The 21,014-nt window shown below is 41.4% G+C and overlaps 1 protein-coding gene across 1 annotated transcript in view; it reads right to left on the reverse strand.

Annotated features, from left to right (window-relative positions):
- Positions 1–4,132: 4,132 nt before the first annotated feature.
- Positions 4,133–21,014, reverse strand: part of MYBPC3 (myosin binding protein C3) — a 107,793-nt gene continuing 90,911 nt past the window's right edge. The window contains exons 26-32 of the mRNA XM_063318209.1: positions 20,781–20,948; positions 19,760–19,848; positions 17,185–17,380; positions 10,095–10,234; positions 6,581–6,740; positions 5,153–5,289; positions 4,133–4,396 (exon numbers count right to left, since the gene is read on the reverse strand). Coding sequence (XP_063174279.1) covers positions 4,133–4,396; positions 5,153–5,289; positions 6,581–6,740; positions 10,095–10,234; positions 17,185–17,380; positions 19,760–19,848; positions 20,781–20,948 — 1,154 coding nt within the window. The remainder of the gene's footprint in view (positions 4,397–5,152; positions 5,290–6,580; positions 6,741–10,094; positions 10,235–17,184; positions 17,381–19,759; positions 19,849–20,780; positions 20,949–21,014) is intronic.

Consider the following 21,014-nt stretch of genomic DNA (forward strand, 5'->3'; position numbering starts at 1 on the left):
TTAATTGTTACTGTTTTGTGATTATGATACTTTATTATAATGAAAGGAGAAAGTATTGGAAGGATTTTCTTCTGTTTTGATTTTGCAGTACAATCCTAAAACATGTTTGCTCAAATAAATGTCACTGTTTAGAATTGCAACCTTAAAAAACCTTTAAAAAACATGATCCTTTTGTAAAGGTTTCAGGTTACAGGAAGACCATAGCAACACAGCAGAAATAGAGAACTTTACTGCTTTAAAAAATATAAAAATTAGTGAGGAATGTGAGTTACAGAACCTTCTTGAGATAAACAGCTGCTTAACAGAAGGATCCACAAAGATAATAGATTTTCCGTTGTTAGTTTGTACTTTGACATTTGCATGACATCAAGCGGCTTGATCTTTCTCAACATACTGTAGTTATTTGACACCAACACACCATTCTTCCAGGAACGTCAGATGTATACAAGAAGATTGAGAATCTTTTTTTAAAAAGGCTAATACTGTCATCATCTCAGAGATAAGCTGTGCCAATAAGGCACTCACAGTTACTAACATTTGAAAATAAAATATTGTAATGGTATGTGGGAATGACCTTGAGAGACCGGGTGAAGAGATGCTGCCTAGGGAATGGGCAGATAAGAGGAAGCATAGCCCACAGGTGCATAGTGGATGGAGTGAGAGGCTCAGGAGGGACCCTTTCTAGGTTCTCAGGCTGTAAAGGAGACGACGGGAGATGTGTACTTTCAGGCTTTCAAGATTCTGTTAATGTAGCCTTACAATAAAATAGAATTAGCTCATCTGGTCGTGTTTCCTGTCTGGTCCACCTGGTAAGGCTGACGTCAATCTTGCAAGTTTGAAAGTAACTGAAATTACTTAATTTCCACATTGGTGAAACCAAAGAGAATTTGCTTCATATCTAGACATGAGTCGTTGCAATACAAGATGGGCAGTAAAGAAATATGATAAAATGATGAAGTGATATGAGTTTCTTTTTAATTCAAATCTATCAGATTGGAACTGTGATTCTTTGAATGTTGAAAGTAGTGGGCAAAGATGAAGGATGTAGGCAGCGGTGTGGGATACTAGTTGAAGGCCTACATAGTGCCAGCCAAGAAGTTTATCTTTAGCCACGTGCATGATAGGCATATAGACTCTGAGCCATTGTTTCATGTGGCCCTTGGAAGCAAAAAAATAAAAAAATAAAAAATTGCACACCCTTACTGACTTAATCTCAAGTAGGGATTTGCTACTACATATTCCTTCTATTGGCTATGGATTTGAAGTAGCCCTCTTTTATGCTTTATAAATCAAGAAACCACAAACATAGCCTAGGAAAATAACTAGTTTGGAAGCTGAATGAAAAAGATTTAAAAGCAGAAACAGCTATTTTATTTATTTACTTTCTTATGCAGAAGCAATACATTTTCATTAATGAGGATACAGAGTTGTGTTTGGAAAATGGAACAAACATTTCTGATGTTTTATATTTTTATATTAGTGTTTATAAACTTTTAATATTTTCTAAATATGCAGGGAATACATTCTGTATGTGTGTTAAAACAGGGAACCGAGCTTTCTTAAAATTGCTAATGTTATTGTAAAGTAACTTTTCAATTGACTTTGGAAAATGGAGTAACAGCCGCAAGACAATGTTACACTTAGTATGCATGGCAATATAAACCAGAAGCTTTCAAACTGCAGTTATGGAGGACTGATCCCTTCACAGCACAATTCCATACATGTTTATTCCTAACTTAACCTGAGATCATTGAGGCTTTCTTCCAGACTAGTAGGCATCTGAGCAATTGAACCCAAAATCTCTAGGTACTTTTTATTCTGCCAGGTCTTTTCTGTCTCCTCACATGAGGGCAAAGTTTTGGGCAAACCATTTGTCATTGCAGCAGGAGGAAGTTGGGGCCTGGCAAGATAAAAAGTGCCCAATGATGTTGGCTGAACTATGAAGTAGGGTAGTGTCTTAATTTGCTTCCTAAAAGCATTGATGGCCACGTCCGATAATAGCCCCAGAGTTCCCATACGTTTCTCCTTTCTATAAAAATCTACTCTACTCAAGTTAACCTAGTAGGATTTAGAACTCCCTAATTTTTAAATTTAAATATTTGCACTGCAATACTCTTACCTTAAGTTTCTATTATCTCTCATTGTTTGTTACTGAACAAGTGATTTTCCTAAAGGAATGTGTCTCTACCATAATGCAAAAAGCTGCTATTGCTTAATTCAAAATGTACACTTGGAGAAATAAAACCCATTCGTTTGGTTAAAAAGTGAAACCTATGCTGGCAAAATCCATGTGTAAATAGTCTAGATTAAGGGTGTTTATCAAAAAACTTAGACTCAACAGATGAAACATTGTCTTGTAGAATTGCCCTGCTCTTACTTTGCAATTTAATATTTTTTTCTTCCAACTCTTAGATACCAGTTTTTAAACACAGGCAGAAAATTGCTTCTTGGAGGGCTGTGCAAAGTCATCAAAAGAGGTGCTTCACAAGGAATGCGGAGCATCTCTGGTTGAATTCTTAAAACAGCTACATCCTTTGCAAAGCTTTCATAGCTGCTTCCAAAGACATCAAGCAAGGTTGCAAATGACAGAAATGCTCTAATGATTTGAAAAATATATGCTTTGTAGACACTCCCATGCATGGAAAAGCCTTTGCTTAGCCTGTTAATGAATATACTGCAGTTGTCTGCCATAAGTGCCGCACAACAAAACAACATTGAAAAATTACACTCTCACTCTCCTTGTTTGCCTGGGAGACCTGAGCATATGCACTAAGTCACAATATAATGTTGCAATTGGTCTCATTCCCAAGTAAAGTTGTTTTCTTAAAAAAAACAAAAACTGATGACTGCATTTGCTGTAGATTTTTTGTCTGTGGATCTCACATACTCTGCTTGTGGTCAAACAGGGTCTACTATTGTAAAACCATCAGTAACAGTTACAAAGTTGCTAGGTTGGCATGTATGGTATATAACTGTGTGTGTGGAAGCTCCTACCGAGAACAACAGCCTTAAAAACTGGGAGCCAAGCACCACATGAGACTGAAACCACACCAGGAAATGAATTAAACAAGGAGTTCATTCTGTAATTTCCTTGGGAGCAGGAGTGATGAGTGGCATTTCTGGCCACCAGAACCTACATAGTTAGGGCTTTGAGGGGTTGACAGGTCTTTCCTCTGGTTTCTCTTTATGTTGCTTGCCTCTTCTGGTTTTCCCCAAATTTCCATTTTTGTTTTTATTTGATAAAACAACTTGGCTCTGTATGTGGACTTGCTGACTGCCAGTTGCTGATGTTACTGTGGTGCTGTAGATAACAAAATAAGTAAGAAAGAAGCAATGAGAAACATCAATACAGGTGTTCATGTGTGCTAACAATCAATCTTATCTATTTATTATAAGACACTGAGAAGAATGATTTCCCACTTGCTGTTGCATTTGTATTTCTAGGGCAATTTTTGTTTGGAGTTTTGAAAATAGGTTGGGTTTCTGTCCTTGCTATGCTGCAGTCACATAGTACTGTGTCTGCGGTCAAGGACTCACATGCTTGGCATTCTCCTGATCTGTTCTGCCATGATGCCTTAACCCTTCAATCAGTTTTCTTACACAGAAATGGGATATAGTAATGAGAATTCAGCAGCAGTCCTGTTGCTGCAGATCTGTAGGGGATGTCATTGTTCCTGTAATAAAAAAGGTTCACTTGCTATACAACTAGGACAGTACAGGATGCCACTGTATGAGTCTAACTGGCTAATATAATGACATAGTTTATGATGCCGTGTTGTTCCTCATCTGCAAATTATGGAAGAAAGTGTATGGAACATATATTGGAACATAAAAAGACAGAGCAGACATAATGTGTCTGTGTGTGTTTCCTTGCCTTAAAATTCCTTTCTCTCTGGATTGGAACTGGTATAAGAAACCCCTATGGACCATTGCTAAATAAAACTTTGAACAATAATACACTTGCCCGGCTTCCATGCAGATAGGTCTGCATACTTCCATAGTACTTTAGTCTACTGTTTAATTAACCAAGCTGGTAGCTATACACATCATTCATTGTGAGTCTACATGGTCATTGGAAGCAACATGGAAGTAGCAGAGGAAAGGTATCTAAAAGGACACTGAAACTGCACACTTAAACTTCTTTAGAAGATACAAACTCAAAGCCTTGTCTTTTTGGAAGTAATAGATCTATAAAATCCTCCTTAGTACCTCTAACATCCAATTGACACTCTATTTCTGCTTCTCCACATTCATTCACTGCCTTGCAGGTATAAATGCCTCCATCAAATGGGCTGGGCTTGCGGATTTCCAAAGTCAACACTCCATGCTTACTGAACATGCGGTACTTGGCATTTCCGGAAAGGTCCACATTGTTTTTGAACCAGAAGATCTTGGGCTATGTTCATGAAAACAGAAACAATAAGCTTAAAAGCAGAAGCAGGTCATTTTGAAGTGGAAAGGGCATCTACTTAGCTACCTTAGAGATTACATTAGAAATTCAAGCAGGTCTTGGTGCATTTTTAACCCAAACATTTTTGCCTCAGTAAGTATTTCATGCATATTAAGTCCTTGAAACTTTTAAATACCTGTATCTTCTAAAGATAAGGAGAAGCAAAGTTTGGAAAATTCTCTAAAGGATGGCCCAGATGCATTGCTCAATGCACTGGCAAGATTAGCATGCTGTATAAGAAGGGAGATGTTCTTACCAAATCTTCCTCTTTCTATGAGGATTTCATTGATTTTGCAAGTGACCTAGGAATTCTTTATTCTTATACCCACCCAAATATGATATCATAATGCAGTTCTATGGTTTTCTCCCTTCCCCCATTTTTAAAAAAGTATTCTCTTTCTATTTCTCTCAGAGGTGATCTCATCTTGACTCAAGCCTCTCAGAGTTTCTAATTATCCAATATTATACAATTCCTAGCCTGGGTTCTTATCCTGAAATATTGAAATATTTATACTTAGAAACAGTACTGTCCTTGCCCTATTTCTAGGGCTCCCTTACAAGCTGGAATTTTTGTCTGTATTTTCTATTGCTTCAATATATTTCTGTATTATGAAGCCTACCACTTTAGTATATTAGCAGTAATTTTCCTACCATACTCATGTATATTAAGAATGCAGGGGTAGGATATATGGTAGGATATACCTTTGGGCTTCCTCTGACAGCACAGCTGAGTGTTGCATTGTACCCAGAGACTACCGAACGATTAGAAAGCGGATGGGTGAATTTTGGTGTTTCAGAGAAGTCATGCTCTTTGTAGTTAGGTGGTTTGTAAACTGCTCCTGCAGCATGAACAAGAGGTAGGGTGAGGGGAAGCCAAACAGGAAATGTCCTGATTTAATCAGCTCATATTTTAAAATAATCATTAAAAACATCCAGCTGAAATATTTGAAAGACAGGATAACAGTAATGCTGACTGGCCTCAGAAATACACAAGACGATCTCCGAAAGTTGTGGTCCATCTTAAGCAAGCAAGCAAGCAAGCATTCTCTTGTGTTTTTCCCCCTCTTGCCACACTAGTGAAACTCTCCAATTGTCATTATCTCAAGCTGGTCAAAGGGCGAAGGAATTTTATTGTAGGAGAGAAGCCTGGGATGAATGCAAAGTTCCAGAACTAATTCATTAGTTTGTCTTGCCCCTTCTCATTTCAGCTCTCCTTTCCCTTACATTTAGAAGAGACTCTTTGCTCTTTCCCTTCTTTCTCTCCACTCCAATATTACCCCACTCCTCCTCTTCTCCTTCCCTTTATCTGCTGAGAATAGCACACTCTCACTTTCTGTGCGCTTTGATGCTTTCCTCACCTTTTCTTTTCCTTGAATATATGAAGGATGCTCATTTGCATGTTACAAAAGACAAAGACATTTGGGGGTTTGAATACAGACCACTCCATAGACTGGTTTCTTGTTCAAACTTGATGTTTTGTCTAAAGTATGCTCAGATAGTGGGAACAAATATACTTACGCACACACTGTACGTGCCTTATACATACAAGATCTACAAAGAGGTGTACACTTGTTCCCATTTGCTGTGCTTAGAGTCTGACTGGCAGGCTTCAATTAGGAAAAGCAAATTGTCATTGGATGTTACCTATCAAATGCTTTAAGTTTAAAAGAATCTTTGCACATCAGCTATCAAATGTTAACTATTGTGGGACTTTAGCTATTACGTACTGTCAAATTTTGCTCAGTGCTGTTTTTAAATCTATTTGGGGAGCTTTGTGGGGGAGATTTAGCAAAAAGAGCAGATTGCTTATTGTTATGTATGTTCTTCTGCAGTCCATTTGAACTGACTGTCCTAGAGATGCTCTGGACAGAGTTTCAGTGGCAGATGTCAGAGATTCCTTGGTGGATGCTGGTGTGGAAATTCTTGGACAAGCCACTATAGGTCATCTGTCAATATGTTGAATACTAAATACTGCAACATGCTACCCATTTCCAAAATTAATTGGCTTGAATAGCAAAGATTCAGTGAGCATCTCATAGAATACTTGACAACTTATTTTGACTTCAACATTAACAAAAATAATTTTTAATGAGAATGTTGGGCAGTGCCTGTATAATTTCTCTTTGTTACCTGTCTTCTTAATGTAGGCAGAGTTTTTCGTGGTTGCAGCGTTTTCACTCAGCCCGCACAGATTTTCACTGAAGATCCTGAAATAGTATTCATTTCCCATGATCAGCTCAGATACTACACAGTTAGTGCGCCGATAGTGATCAAAAACAGTATACCATTCCTGGAAAACCAAAAACAGTGTGCTGAACCTTAAAATGCAAACATCTTTTTAAAAACTGATATTTGATTAAGCACAGTGATAGACAGCAGAACTGGATGAAGCCATAATGGGTCCTGTGGCTAGCAAGCTATAATGTCTGTCTAGACCAGCCTTTCTCAACCTTTTGATCCTGGAGAAATGCTTGAAATATTTTTCAGGCCTCAGGGAACCTCTGCATATTCAGGCTCAAATATAAGCCAGAAGTTACAAAATTATTGTATTTGTTTCATTTGCAGGCCTGTATGTATGCATTAACAGTGTTCTTAAACTAAAAATAAAGAATGAAACTTAACTTCTTTAATATGAAGTTGCCCGAATTTGAAATAATTTTTTAAATAAATTGTGATCTCCAAGGTTGATCCATGGATCCCTGGTTGAGAAACCCTGGTCTAAAGTATTTAATTTAGGGAGAAGTAGTTTTTCATATAATCACTGTCAGGGCCAGCCCAAGAATGACGAAGAATCAGTCCATTCAAACTTCAGTTCTTTAGTTGCTCGCACAGTATGGACAGAATCTTGCTGGACTAAAGCTACTCTACCTAACCTAAAGGGAAATAACCTGGGAGAGCTTTAGGGCATGGCTATTCTGAACCTCTTTGCTTTTCCACAATTGCTTCCCAGACTGTGCCTCCTCTTATCGCTACCACCACCTTGGAATGTGCTCCCTCCTTCCTGAGAACCAGTGGCACTGCTGAAATCCACCACAGTCATTGACTATATATTTTTTGAAATCCTCAAACAAACCACATTCTAATTGTGGAAATGATGAAAAATTCATTATTGTACCTTAATTGAACATGACTGTAGGAAGTGTTAGCCCTGTGAGGTAGTCCAGACAAGAAACACAACCAGGAGTACTAGCTCCATCTTTATTATAAAGTTACATTAACAGAATCTTCTAAGAATGAAAGTATTTCTCCCCTCCTTTTCTTTTGTTGTTGTTGTTTATTCGTTTAGTCGCTTCCGACTCTTTGTGACTTCATGGACCAGCCCACGCCACAGCTTCCTGTCGGTCGTCAACACCCCCAGCTCCCCCAGGGACGAGTCCATCACCTCTAGAATATCATCCATCCACCTTGCCCTTGGTCGGCCCCTCTTCCTTTTGCCTTCCACTCTCCCTAGCATCAGCATCTTCTCCAGGGTGTCCTGTCTTCTCATTATGTGGCCAAAGTATTTCAGTTTTGCCTTTAATATCATTCCCTCAAGTGAGCAGTCTGGCTTTATTTCCTGGAGGATGGACTGGTTGGATCTTCTTGCAGTCTGAGGCACTCTCAGAATTTTCCTCGAACACCACAGTTCAAAAGCATCTATCTTCCTTCTCTCAGCCTTCCTTATGGTCCAGCTCTCGCAGCCATATGTTACTACGGGGAACACCATTGCTTTAACTATGCGGACCTTTGTTGTCAGTGTGATGTCTCTGCTCTTGACTATTTTATCGAGATTGGTCATTGCTCTTCTCCCAAGGATTAAGCGTCTTCTGATTTCCTGACTGCAGTCAGCGTCTGCAGTAATCTTCACACCTAGAAATACAAAGTCTTTCACTGCTTCTACATTTTCTCCCTCTATTTGCCAGTTATCAATCAAGCTGGTTGCCATAATCTTGGTTTTTTTGAGGTTTAGCTGCAAGCCAGCTTTTGCACTTTCTTCTTTCACCTTCATCATAAGGCTCCTCAGTTCCTCTTCGCTTTCAGCCATCAAAGTGGTATCATCTGCATATCTGAGATTGTTAATGTTTCCTCCAGTGATTTTAACTCCAGCCTTGGATTCCTCAAGCCCAGCATGTCGCATGATGTATTCTGCATACAAGTTGAATAGGTAGGGTGAGAGGATACAGCCCTGCCGTACTCCTTTCCCAATCTTAAACCAGTCCGTTGTTCTGTGGTCTGTTCTTACTGTTGCTACTTGGTGGTTATACAGATTCTTCAGGAGGCATACAAGATGACTTGGTATCCCCATACCACTAAAAACTTGCCACAATTTGTTATGGTCCACACAGTCAAAGTGTCATGAGTGCCGTTGAGCTGAAGACATCAGCGCAATGGCACACATGACAATAACAAGGAAACAGGGGAAGGGGCTCAAGATAAGTAGCCATCAACTTACAAAGACTAAAGAACAAGATACAATGGCTAAGCGGATCGCGAGGCACACCCAAGCTGTTAGCGCTAGTGCAACAGAGATCGCCCAGCTGACAGCAATCACCGGAGGAATAGGGAAACCGATGATGGGCGATCCCGGAGTGCCAGCGGGGCCTCGCAACCCCTCACCTACCGGCAAGACAGCATGTTGGACAAAGGGGGGGTGACGTAACCGCGAGTGAGGGGGCGCTGACCGGCGCGGGGTATTTAAACCCCGCACTGGCGCGCTCCTGTCACTCTCAGCTTTTTTCTACTACTGTATCTACACTACGAATAAACCAGAGCCTGCTTCAACGGAATCAGTGTCTGTGTATTACTCGGAGGTAGGCAGCGCATGACACAAAGGCTTTAGAATAGTCAAGAAAACAGAAATAGATGTTTTTCTGAAACTCCCTGGCTTTTTCCATTATCCGGATATTGGCAATTTGGTCCCTAGTTCCTCTGCCTTTTCTAAACCCAGCTTGTACATCTGGCAATTCTCGCTCCATAAATTGCTGAAGTCTACCTTGCAGGATCTTGAGCATTACCTTACTGGGATGTGAAATGAGTGCCACTGTTCGATAGTTTGAACATTCTTTAGTGTTCCCCTTTTTTGGTATGGGGATATAAGTTGATTTTTTCCAGTCTGATGGCCATTCTTGTGTTTTCCAAATTTGCTGGCATATAGCATGCATTACCTTGACAGCATCATCTTGCAAGATTTTGAACAGTTCAGCTGGGATGCCGTCGTCTCCTGCTGCCTTGTTATTAGCAATGCTTCTTAAGGCCCATTCAACCTCACTCTTCAGGATGTCTGGCTCCAGCTCACTGACCACACCGTCAAAGCTATCCCCGATATTGTTATCCTTCCTATACAGGTCTTCCGTATATTCTTGCCACCTTTTCTTGATCTCTTCTTCTTCTGTTAGGTCCTTGCCATCTTTGTTTTTGATCATACCCATTTTTGCCTGGATCCTTTCCTTTTACTCCTCAGAACACTAGGAAGGTCCCTTCTGAAAAGTTTCCCATGCCCTCCCTCCTTCTGTGGGCTGCGATACCTTTTACGTGCTAGTTGTCCAGTCTGCAGCTCTCTCTCCTGTCTCCCAAGGTCATTCCCACATACAATTACAGGAAGTATGAACTGACTATACATAGTCCTAGGATGGATGTGTACCCTTACTCAGCCTATGATTCTTACCATTGTTTTTTTGTCCGCCTTCTGGACCATGTACCCTGTGATTTGAGAATTCCCATCATCTTGGGGAGGCATCCATTCCAGTGCAACGTTGAACCCCCAAACATCCACAATCTTAATGTTCTGAGGAGGACCAGGCTTATCTGGAGAAAGAAACCCACCACACAAAACCAGCTGTTACATAATCAAGATCTATTCCTCAGTGTTTTTACACAGGCATGAGACAAGAGGAGTTCAGCTTAAACAACCTAATGTACCAATATATTCCAAGTAGTTCTCTGCAGCCAATTTTTCTCCTACAATAAAACTTACTCCCTGAAGTATTACCCTATCAAATATAGATGTGAAATATATATTCAGTGGCTTCATATTCCAACTGAGAGGTAAAAAAATTAACTTTTCCTTCCTCAAAATTCATGGATGCTCACCATTAATCATTGAAAAGCAGTGAGTGATATTTAAAGAGATGAATACTTTTTCTTCCACCTCCCTGCAACATGTTTTAGGGGGAAACTGAATTCCATTAGTTTTTTATTTTAAAATATACTTTACATGAATACATTCTCTGAAAATAGAAGTTAATATTTCCCACTGTAAAATATGCTCTACTAATTTGCATATATACTATCATCATATTACTTAAGAAAACAGTTCTGAAAGGGAAATAGGTTGTGAACTATTGATGGCTTTACAGCTTCTACTGGAAATTACCAGTGAGAAAGACAGTAATTGGCAATCTGCAATACTTGACAAAATTGCTTTGGACTGCAGACAGGTATTTATTTACAGTCTGTTTTGCAATTCATAGATTCTTGAAATGGAGAACTATCATTAAAAATAGTAAAAGAAAAAGATACCAAAATAACTAATAATTCATGATAACTACAATGGGAAAATGCTCTAGAAGCAATAATGAGAAAACAGTTTTGCAATGTTTCCTCTGGAGCTGTGGGATAACCATTGGTGATTCCTGCCTGCCTCTTGGCTCCTGTAGCCAAGGCACTCTAATGCCTTATCACCATCCCATCATTCCTTTGCCCTCTTCCTTGCATAGTCTCCAAGTTCTTTTCTTTGTCCTCACTGCAAAAGTAAACAGAGAAAGGATATTATGAGAAAGGGGATGGACCATAGATTTTGCACTGCCCCACTGGCCAATTAGATGTCCTTTCTACCATTTGAGTAGTGAGTATAGTGAGCACCTGGGTGATGGTTGGGCCTATCAGCGCTGAGAGTGAGAGGTGGTGCGCTGGGGTGCCCACCATCCCCTTGTGGTTGTGGGAAGTGTGTATGGTAGTATGATTGTATGAGAGGATGGAGGGATCCCTACTTCAAGCCAGGAATTCTGGAGGTCCAGAACTGGAGGCAGCTGGACTGGTGGAGCCTGGGGGATATAGGGCGGGACATTTTATCGAGGTGGTGACGGGTAGGGGATGTCATGACGGAAGCCGGAGGGTGAGTCATCATAGAGAAAGACGCCCCAGGTGTTTATTACCTGTGGTGTGTTCCGACCCTCCAGGCTTAAACCTAGACCCTGGACAGCAGACTCGTGGGGGCCCTGGCCTCTGGCTGCTGCTGCTTAACACCAGGTCAGTTAACAACAAGGCCCCCCTCATATGTGATTTGATCACAAAGGAGGGGGCAGACCTGGTATGTATTACTGAAAGCTGGCTGGGCCTGGAAGGAGGAGTGGCTTTGTCGGAGATGTGCCCAGTCAGGTTTCGGGTGTGGCACCAGCCGAGACGCCAGGGCAGGGGAGGAGGGATGGTAGTTATCATCAGAGAGACTAGTGGCCTTCAGGGGCCCTGCTCCACAAGTAGCTGGTTGTGAGGCCCTATTTTTCAAGTTGGGTGCCTGAGAGCAGTTGGGAGTGTTGCTGCTGTATCAGCCTCCCTGCTGCATAGCAACCTCTCTGCCAGAGCTGCTGGAGGCTGTCTTGGGGTTAGCAGTGGAGTTCCCCAGGCTTATGGTTCTGGGGGACTTAAAACTGCCGTCCCTGGGGCGGGCCTCGGAGGCAGCCCAGGAGTTCATGGTCACTATGGCAGCCATGGGCCTGACTCAGATTATTCGGGACCCAACTCGAGATAGTGGCCTCACCCCAGACTTGGTTTTCTTGTCGGAGCAGTGGCAACATGATCTGAGGGGAGAGTTATATCTTTCTCCTTTGTCTTGGTCAGATCACGCCCTGGTGATCATGGGGGGTGTGATTCTGATATGCCACCCCCCTCAACAGGGAGGCAGGACCTATTTGATTGGTCCATCCCCGGTGACTGATGGACCCAATGCGGTTTCAGAGGGAGCTGGGGGTTATACCCGAGGACCAGCTGCACGGTCCAGTGGAGTCCCTGGCTGCAGCCTGGAATAGGGAGGCAGCTGGGGCCTTGGATAGGATTGCGCCTGTGTGGCCTCTCTTGCCTCATTCAACCCGACACTCCCCTTCATTTACGGAGGAGTTGAGGGTTTTGAAGAGGCTTAAGAGACGTCTAGAGCACTGCTGGAGGAAGACAAAGACTGAACCCGACCGAACACAAGCTAGAGCTGCAATTAAGGCCTACCTTGTGGCAGTAAGAGTGGCGAAATGTCAATATTTCTCCGCTCTTATTGCATCTGCAGAATGCCACCCAGAGGCCCTGTTTAGGATCACATGATCCCTGTGAGGGAAAGGGGTCCTGGAAAATCATCTACAGGGCCCTACTGAGGAGTTTTTGGAGCATCTGCAGGATAAAATTGCTCGGATTCACTCTTAGTTGGACGCCAAGCGGGAAACAGGGTCTGGGGAGATGCCTAGGGAACATACTTACCCAGTTATCTGGGAACAGTTTGATCCTGTTGGACCTAAGAAAGTGGACAAGATCCTCTGGACTGTAAATGCCACTACCTGTCAACTAGACCCATGCCACTCCTGGCTGGTGAAGACAGCTCAGGAGGTGATGTGTGGTTGGGTCCAGTTGATAGTAAATGCATCCTTGCAGGAGGGGGTGTTTCCAACAGCCTTTAAGGAGCCGTTGGTGTGTCCCCTCCTCAAGAAACCATCACTGGACCCTACTGTGCTGGATAATTTTCATCCAGTCTCCCACCTCCCTTTTATGGGGAAGGTGGTTGAGAAGGTGGTGGCACTGCAGCTCCAGAGGATCCTGGAGGAAGCTGATTATCTAGACCCCTTTCAGTCAGGTTTCAGACCCAGATACAGGACAGAAACAGCATTGGTCGCACTTATGGATGACCTCTGGCAGGAGCGGGATGGAGGCAGTGCATCCATCCTTGCTCTCCTTGACCTCTCAGCGACTTTCGATATCATCGACCATGGTATCCTTTTGAAGCAGCTCAGGGAGTTGGGGGTGGGTGGCGTAGTGTTGTGCTGGTTCACCTCCTTCCTCCAGGGCCAGTCCCAGTCGGTGTTAATAGGGGAGGAGAGATCGGCCCCATAGTCCCTCCTTTGTGGGGTGCCGCAGGGATCGGTACTCTCTCCTCTCCTATTTAACATCTACATGAAACTGCTGGGTGAGATCATCCGTTTCCATGGGATGAGGTATCATCAATATGCTGATGATACTCAACTATACATCTCCATCCCGGGGGAAGGAAGTGATGCTGTGACTGCCCTTTCCAGGTGCCTGCAGGCTGTTGGGGTCTGGATGGGGAACAACAGGCTTCAGCTGAACCCTGGTAAGACGGAGTGGCTGTGGGTTAATGGCCCCTCGGCTCCTAGGAATTTGCCATCTTTGGTTCTGGATGAGGTTGTACTGCCCCAGACAGACCCAGTGCGTAACTTGTGGGTCCTCCTGGACTCACAACTCCTGCTCAAAGAGCAGGTGGCAGTCGTGGCCAGGAGGGTCTTTGCGCAACTTTGTGTTGTGCGCCAGTTATGCCCCTTCCTGGAGCGAGAGGCCCTTCGAACGGTCACTCATGCCCTGGTCATCTCCCATATAGACTACTGTAATGCGCTCTACATGGGGCTACCCTTGAAGAGTACCCGGAAGCTACAGCTAGTCCAAAATGCAGCCACGCGGGCAGCTTTTGGTGCAAGATCAGCACATACTACTCCCTTGCTCTGCGAGCTGCATTGGGTGCCAGTTTGCTTCTGGGTCCAATTCAAGGTGTTGGTTATCACCTTTAAAGCCCTACATGGCATGGGTCCATGTTACTTAAGGGACTGTCTTATCTCCATTATATTAACCCATCCGACCCGGTCATGCAGAGAAGGCATGCTACGGACCCCATCTGCAAGAGAATTCCATCTGGCGGGGTCCAGGAGGCAGGCCTTCTCTGCAGCAGCTCCTGCCCTTTGGAACATCCTTCCCCCAGAAGTAAGGTTGGCCTCCTCGCTTCTGGACTTCAGGAAATGGCTGAAGACCTGGTTTTGTCACCATGCCTGGAGTGGGGAGAGGAAAAGCCACTCTTGGGGCTGGTTGGTTCCCTAGTCCTGCCGGGACCAGTTCCAGTCTCCTTTGGGTGGAATTAGATCTGTTATCACTTGGATTTTATTATATTTTATATGAATATTTATTGATATTATTCTGATTTTATTGTATTTTATACTATTTTATTGTGAACCGCCCAGGGTCCCCCGAGTGGGGGAGATGGGCGGTAATAAAAACATGACAAACAAACAAACAAACAAACACATTTCCCTTCCTTGTTCTCCCAGCCTCAGCAGTGAGGACATTCACATGGTCACATGAAATTACCATAGAGGGTAAGAAGGTGATGTGAGAATTAAGCAAGAGCCAATAGTTCCCAGGCAGAGATGGTAATTAGGGAAGCATTCAACAACTGCTCAGTTTGAGGGCCATCAAGTATGTGCAAAGTGCCCATTGATTCATGGGAAGGGCCCAAAGAAAACATAATGGTTGAAACCACCATGGGGTAGAAGAGGGCGATAGCATCTTAACCCTGGCAATGGGCAGACATTTCATTTGGTTCCATTCTGGCTGCAGTAAAGATTCTTATCCAGCACAGCTATGTCTGTAGGGCTTCTGCCAAGGGAGGAGCCAAGTAAATCCCTGTAAAGTCAGGAGCTCTGTGACTTATGGCTGAATTCTGGACAAGAAAGCTTGACAAACAAAGCCACTATATGGGGGAAGTTCTTCTAAATTAACCCAGGATCTAGATTTAATAAATATCAGATGGATAAAAAAACACTGCTGAAAACAATTTAAATAATGCAGTGGCATCTACTTCTTAGAAGGTAACATACTGGGAAGTATATATTCAAAAGACTGTGCCAAAGTTTCCTTGATTTATTATAAATGTCTCTAAACACATTAACTGAACCCAGAAACAAATTGTTAATCAATGGAACTTTTTCAGTAATGGGATTGCACAATCTTTGTGTTAAAGATCAGCAACTATATAAGTCAATCAATCAAACAAACAAACCTGGATGTTTGTTTCAAATATTTGCAAGGATGTTCCCACTACAGCCTTAACAGGAGATCAGGCAAAAGCTTTCCAGACTAATGGCAAGGTCTTTCCTTTCAGCTGATGCACAGCTGCTGTATCAACCTACGCTGATAAAATATTCCACCAGCTACAGTGTAACATGGAAGGCTTCCAGATGACCAACGTTCCCTTCCCCAAAGCCTTCTGATCTTACTATGAAAACAAAGCTGGGCCTAGGGAGATTGTTCAGACAATTTATAGTTCCCAGGTTACACCTGCAACTGGTCTATTAACTCTTTGTGAGTTGATAGTACTCACAGATGACTGTGAGACAATCATAATTGGCCTTACCAGGAACAGATGAACACATCTTCTTATCTGCCAGCCAGGAAGGGGTACCTTTTCTTGCTCTTTTAGTTTAGCACCAAAACAAACAAACAAACAAACAAACTTTCTTCCATGAGAAAAGTAATTTAAAAAGAGTTGAAGATGTTTTCATGGTGGCATCTCACCAAGCCATCTATCCTGCCCTATATTTAAGCTCTTTAACCTGGTGTTGATATCCAGCTGTAATGCTAGGATACCTGGCACTAGAGGCAGAGTGAACGAGACATCTTCTCCAGTGAGGGGAGAGGACTAAACAAAGCATCATCCTACTCCAATTTTCACTGTAACTCCATGTAATAAACCCATTTTGGAAGCTTACAGTAATAAATTAGACGTTGGAAGGCATTCTTCTATCCCTCAAAAGGGGATAAAGTTTGGTCGGGCCTATCATGTTTTAAATATACAAAAGTAAAGGTAAAATGTCTTCCTTGAGTGACACTTGACTTCTGGATTTTGCATGGACATGCAGTCTTTTTGGAAACAACATATAAGTGGTTTGCCACTAATCCTGGGGATATCAGATTGGGTTACTACTCTTTCAGATGATACAGTATTTTAGAGGCATTGAATTCTCTCAAAAATAAGACCTCACCTCATCTTCTCTGTCAGAAGAAAAAAAGAGAAAAAGGCTGATTGTGCTGTCATAGGCATGTGAAGGAACTCCTGAGACAAAAATTCAAATGGGTCTTGTGACAGCTGCCCCTACAAATGGATGAACATTCTCACTCTTCATTGAATATTTCTGAAAAACCTTCCATACTGTCTCAAATTTTCTATGTATTTGTAGCTGTAGGTTTAGTGGGTGGAATTAAGGTCATTTGTGAAATCCACCACAGAAATTCTGACACTCTTCTAACAAAAGGGAAAATAGGAGGAGGAAGGAGTATTAGGTATGTTCGCTGCCTTGAGTTATTTATAAAAACAATAAAGGCGGGATAGTAAATAAATAAATAAATAAGCAGCTGCTGTGGTTTCTAACTTGGCTTGGGCCTATGCTCAAAGGATTAGAGCACCAGTCCACACATTCTCCAATCCAATGGACTATACTTTAAGTCTGTACTTAAAAGGTGAGCTCTCTTTCTTCTCCCACTCCTCAGTTATCCTTTTCACAAGCACTAGGAAAATGTTTTTCAAAACAAGGAATGGGATGGAGACTTAAATACTGATGGAAGCCCTGCTACAGTTAAATACATTTTGCAGAAGGATTGGTTTAAAAAAAAATCAAACTTGATTTCAGATGAGCTAAATTCTACAAGTTGGTCCATGTGAAGAGAGATACAAATGCTTTAAATAAATAAAAGTAATCCTTTGCCCAGCAATTTCTTACCCATGATCTGCATAGTAATTGTGACCTTGTCACTCATGTTTTCTATTTGCACCTCTACTTCATATTTTCCGGAATGGTGACGCTCTGCCTTTCGGATAAATAGGATAGTATCTGTGTTGCTGTTTCGAATTCCCACTTCCTTGGAGTCTATTAGCAGATCATCTTTTTTCCAGATAACTTTAGGTCTAGGTTTACCCTGTGAAAGGAAAGAAAAATGGTCAGACTGAAAACAAAATTGACTTTGAGTACTTGGGCGTATTTATCTCCTGCCCTACATGAAGAAAGCTGTTTTTCACTCAGCTGTTCCATGTAGGGTTATTTCCTGTGTGTCTTCTACTCTTCAGTACAAAAATCCCTCACGCATAGCTACAATGAAGACATCAGAAAATCATTGTTATTTGTCTTATTACAAAATGACCAGTTCTCACCACCACCTGCTGTTTCTCAGGAAGATGTTAATTTTTCGTAGCTACCATGGAGTAATATACATGTGAATGCTCAAAAGACAAGAGGCTGCTAAAAATGTGTGTTTCAATCTATACAATTGAGCAGAAGATCCCCTTTCATTACAGCAAGGCTGGAATTCTCTTGAATAGGTTGATTCTTCTCCTTCAGCCCATCTCTTCCTTACCAGATAGAGAACTTGAAAAATCTTTTTTTTAATTTTTAGAGCATTTATGAATTTGGACACTTTAAAAGTCAGATTCTTCAGAAGATCAAATCTTTAACATCACTAATGTAAGCATGACATGTATGTTGATGTTCAAATGTATAGGGTATTTAGAATTTTATTTTATCATGGCCATAACCAGACATCACAATCAAACCAAGGTTTATAGTGATAACAATGAGTTTAAGCTTTCCCTCAGACTCCCGTATGCCTGCCCATCTCTGGTATGGCCTTAAACTACTCCATTTTAGATTAACGGCAGTTTAGTATGCCACTCAAAGCAAAATACAATTAATTTAATAAGCCACAATTTAAAGTTTTGATTTTTGATTATGTGCCATCAAGTCACTGTTGGCTTTTAGTGACCACATAGGTAGATAGATTTACTCCAGGATGTTTAAAGTTATTTATTTATTTATATTTCAAATTCAGTCACCACCCATCTCACTCAAAGAGTGACTTTGGGCGGTTTACAATAAAACAAGAATAAATAATCATTAAAATACAATAAAACAATATTCTTAAATAAAAATATAGTCCAAGACATAGGTGTTAAAAAGTTCTTAATTTATGGGAGCATCTTCAGGGTGCTAACCATCCCCAGGGTTGGTTACTCCTCCTTACGCCCCACACGAGATGGCAGAGCCAGGTCTTCACCCCTTTCCAGAAGGCTGGGAGAGTGGGGGCCTGCCTCACCTCTGGGGGAAGAATGTTACATAGGGTGGGGGCAATGGCAGAGAAGGCTCTCTTCCTGGGCCCCACCAATCGACATCCTTTCACTGACGGGGTCCGTAACATGCCTTCTGTTAGCATGTCTGAAACAAGTCACACTTCAAATTTTTCACAGTTTGTCAAGTTTTGATAATTTAAAATGGGGATGAAAGTTTCCAATCACTCTTTGCTGTTGCACTGGAGCAGGAGATGGAAAATTGTACAACCTGGATTGTAGAGTAGATTAATTCCTGCTAGGATGAGTTGAAGTTTGTCATAATACCTGAATATACTATTGTCTAATTTCCTTTTACCTTTCTGTTTATATCTTATCTCTTCACCTAAGCCAGTGTTTCTCAGCCTTGACAACTTTAAGATGTGTGGACTTCAATTCCCAGAATTCCCCAGCCAGCATGCTGGCTGGGGAATTCTGGAAGTCGAAGTCCACACACCTTAAAGTTGCAGAGGTTGAGAAAAATTGCCTTAATCTGATTCTAAATGAACCTTCCTTTATATTTTGGCATTTATGAGATCTAGAAGTATCTCTTTTATTCAGCTTTCCATATTATGAGGTAGAAGCAGCCAGGTAGAAATAACTTATTCAGCAATGGCAAAGAGTTTCCTTTCACTGGCTGATCCTCAAAGTTCTTCCTGGCAGTGAACCTCCTCCCAAACATTTTTGTAGTAACATGGCGAAGCTAGAGGTGTTACTAATCTACTCAGTTTGTTTGCCAGTTGAAGAGAAATATAGATATGACCATAAGTGTTGCCCTCAGCTAAATCAGAGGTGGGCAGTGCTTATATAACTTGTATGTTAGAAGTACCTGTATATATGCTCCTGAATTTATGCCACTGAATTTTGGCCAGCATGATTACTAAAAATAGGCAGGGCAGATTCCAGCCATTTTGAAGTAAGAAATACTAACTGTAGCATAGTAAAATTATACTTAGAACATGCCTAGCACATTTTTTAAAATAGGAAAAAACAAAAACAAAAACCAGGAAGCTTCCCACAAAATATTGTTTGGCAGGGGGAAGATGAGGTATGATGTGCTTTCACACAATTATGAGGATATTGCTTGCCTCCTGGACAGGAATTGCTCCAGAGATATATAGGAACATTTGTGTCCACTGTCAGTTTCTTCAACAAGGGTAAGACTTTGCCCTATGATCAATAAAGTCTCCATCACATACCTGGAAAGGAATTACAATGTTGATTGTATCACCAACTTTTTTCATTAAAGTCTGTCTGAGATTGCGTGGCAGCCTAATTTTAGGACGCTCTGTAAATCAAAAATCAAGTCAGAAGATAATTAGTCTGTAACTCGTCTAATCAAGTCAGAAGATAATTTGTGCAAAACAGTAAGAAATGATGTTGACAATATGTATTAAATATTTATAGAATCAAGAACCCATAATTCTTTAGGGATAGTTAATGGCTACTTGGAGTTTTATTTTTACATTCAGAAATATTTGTGCCATAGCAAATACACAAAGATACATGAGAAGAAGCCACATTGGAATTGTAACTGTTCAATTAATTATCAATGAACATTGGCCATGCTACTTGGAACTGTGAGAAGTAGGAATCTAAGAACATCTCAAGGGCCATGAGATGTTGTTCATCCATGTTCTGTTGGAAACCTGTCATACAGCCCAGGCTTAGGGGATCCTGGACAAACTTCTCACATGTGAAGGCTAGATTTATTTGGTTATAACTGGGATCCCAACATGGAACCCAACTGCAACAATACATCTATCGAACTTGATTTGGTACCTGCTAAGCAGTTTGGAGTATTTTATTTATTTATTTATTTATTATTCAAATTTTGCTACTGCCCATCTCCCACAAAAGAGGAGTTTTGAAAGTTTGTCAGACACTTTAGAAAATGGCTTCTTTTAATGAGTCAATACATACTGCAATTTATTTTAGTTTCATCAGTGAAATAGGTATACTGTGACTGGCTGTGCCATCCTGACATTCATTTGTGAATGGATGACTGCCTCTATGGCAATTATTTTGTTGCAGCTTCCACAATATGCTTTCAAAATTCAAAATATCCCCACTGGCCTCAAAAGATTAGGAGACTGATAAATTTAAAATATTAGGAAGAATGAACCCAAATACACAAATTTATACTCCCTTGTACTCCAAGGAGCTTTTCATTAAAGGAATAATTATAAATGGCTTCAGGGATTCTCTCAAGACACATACGCAAGATCTCTTGAACAGTAACTGGTTCCTTGATCATTGCTGGTTGACTTGCCCCTGCTAGGTTTATAGCAGTGATGCGAAAATACAACTTGTCTCCTGTAACCAAATCTTTAAGTAGGAGAGATGTGCGTTCAGTGGGGTCAGGAAGAGCTGGGATCCATTCTGTGGCTACAGATAAAAACAACAACACCCGCTAGATAAATTTTGTCAAGCATGGTTTTATAAGACTATGTC

This window comes from Candoia aspera, chromosome 1 (assembly GCF_035149785.1).
Source record: "Candoia aspera isolate rCanAsp1 chromosome 1, rCanAsp1.hap2, whole genome shotgun sequence".
In the NCBI taxonomy this organism is placed as follows: Eukaryota; Metazoa; Chordata; class Lepidosauria; order Squamata; family Boidae; genus Candoia; species Candoia aspera.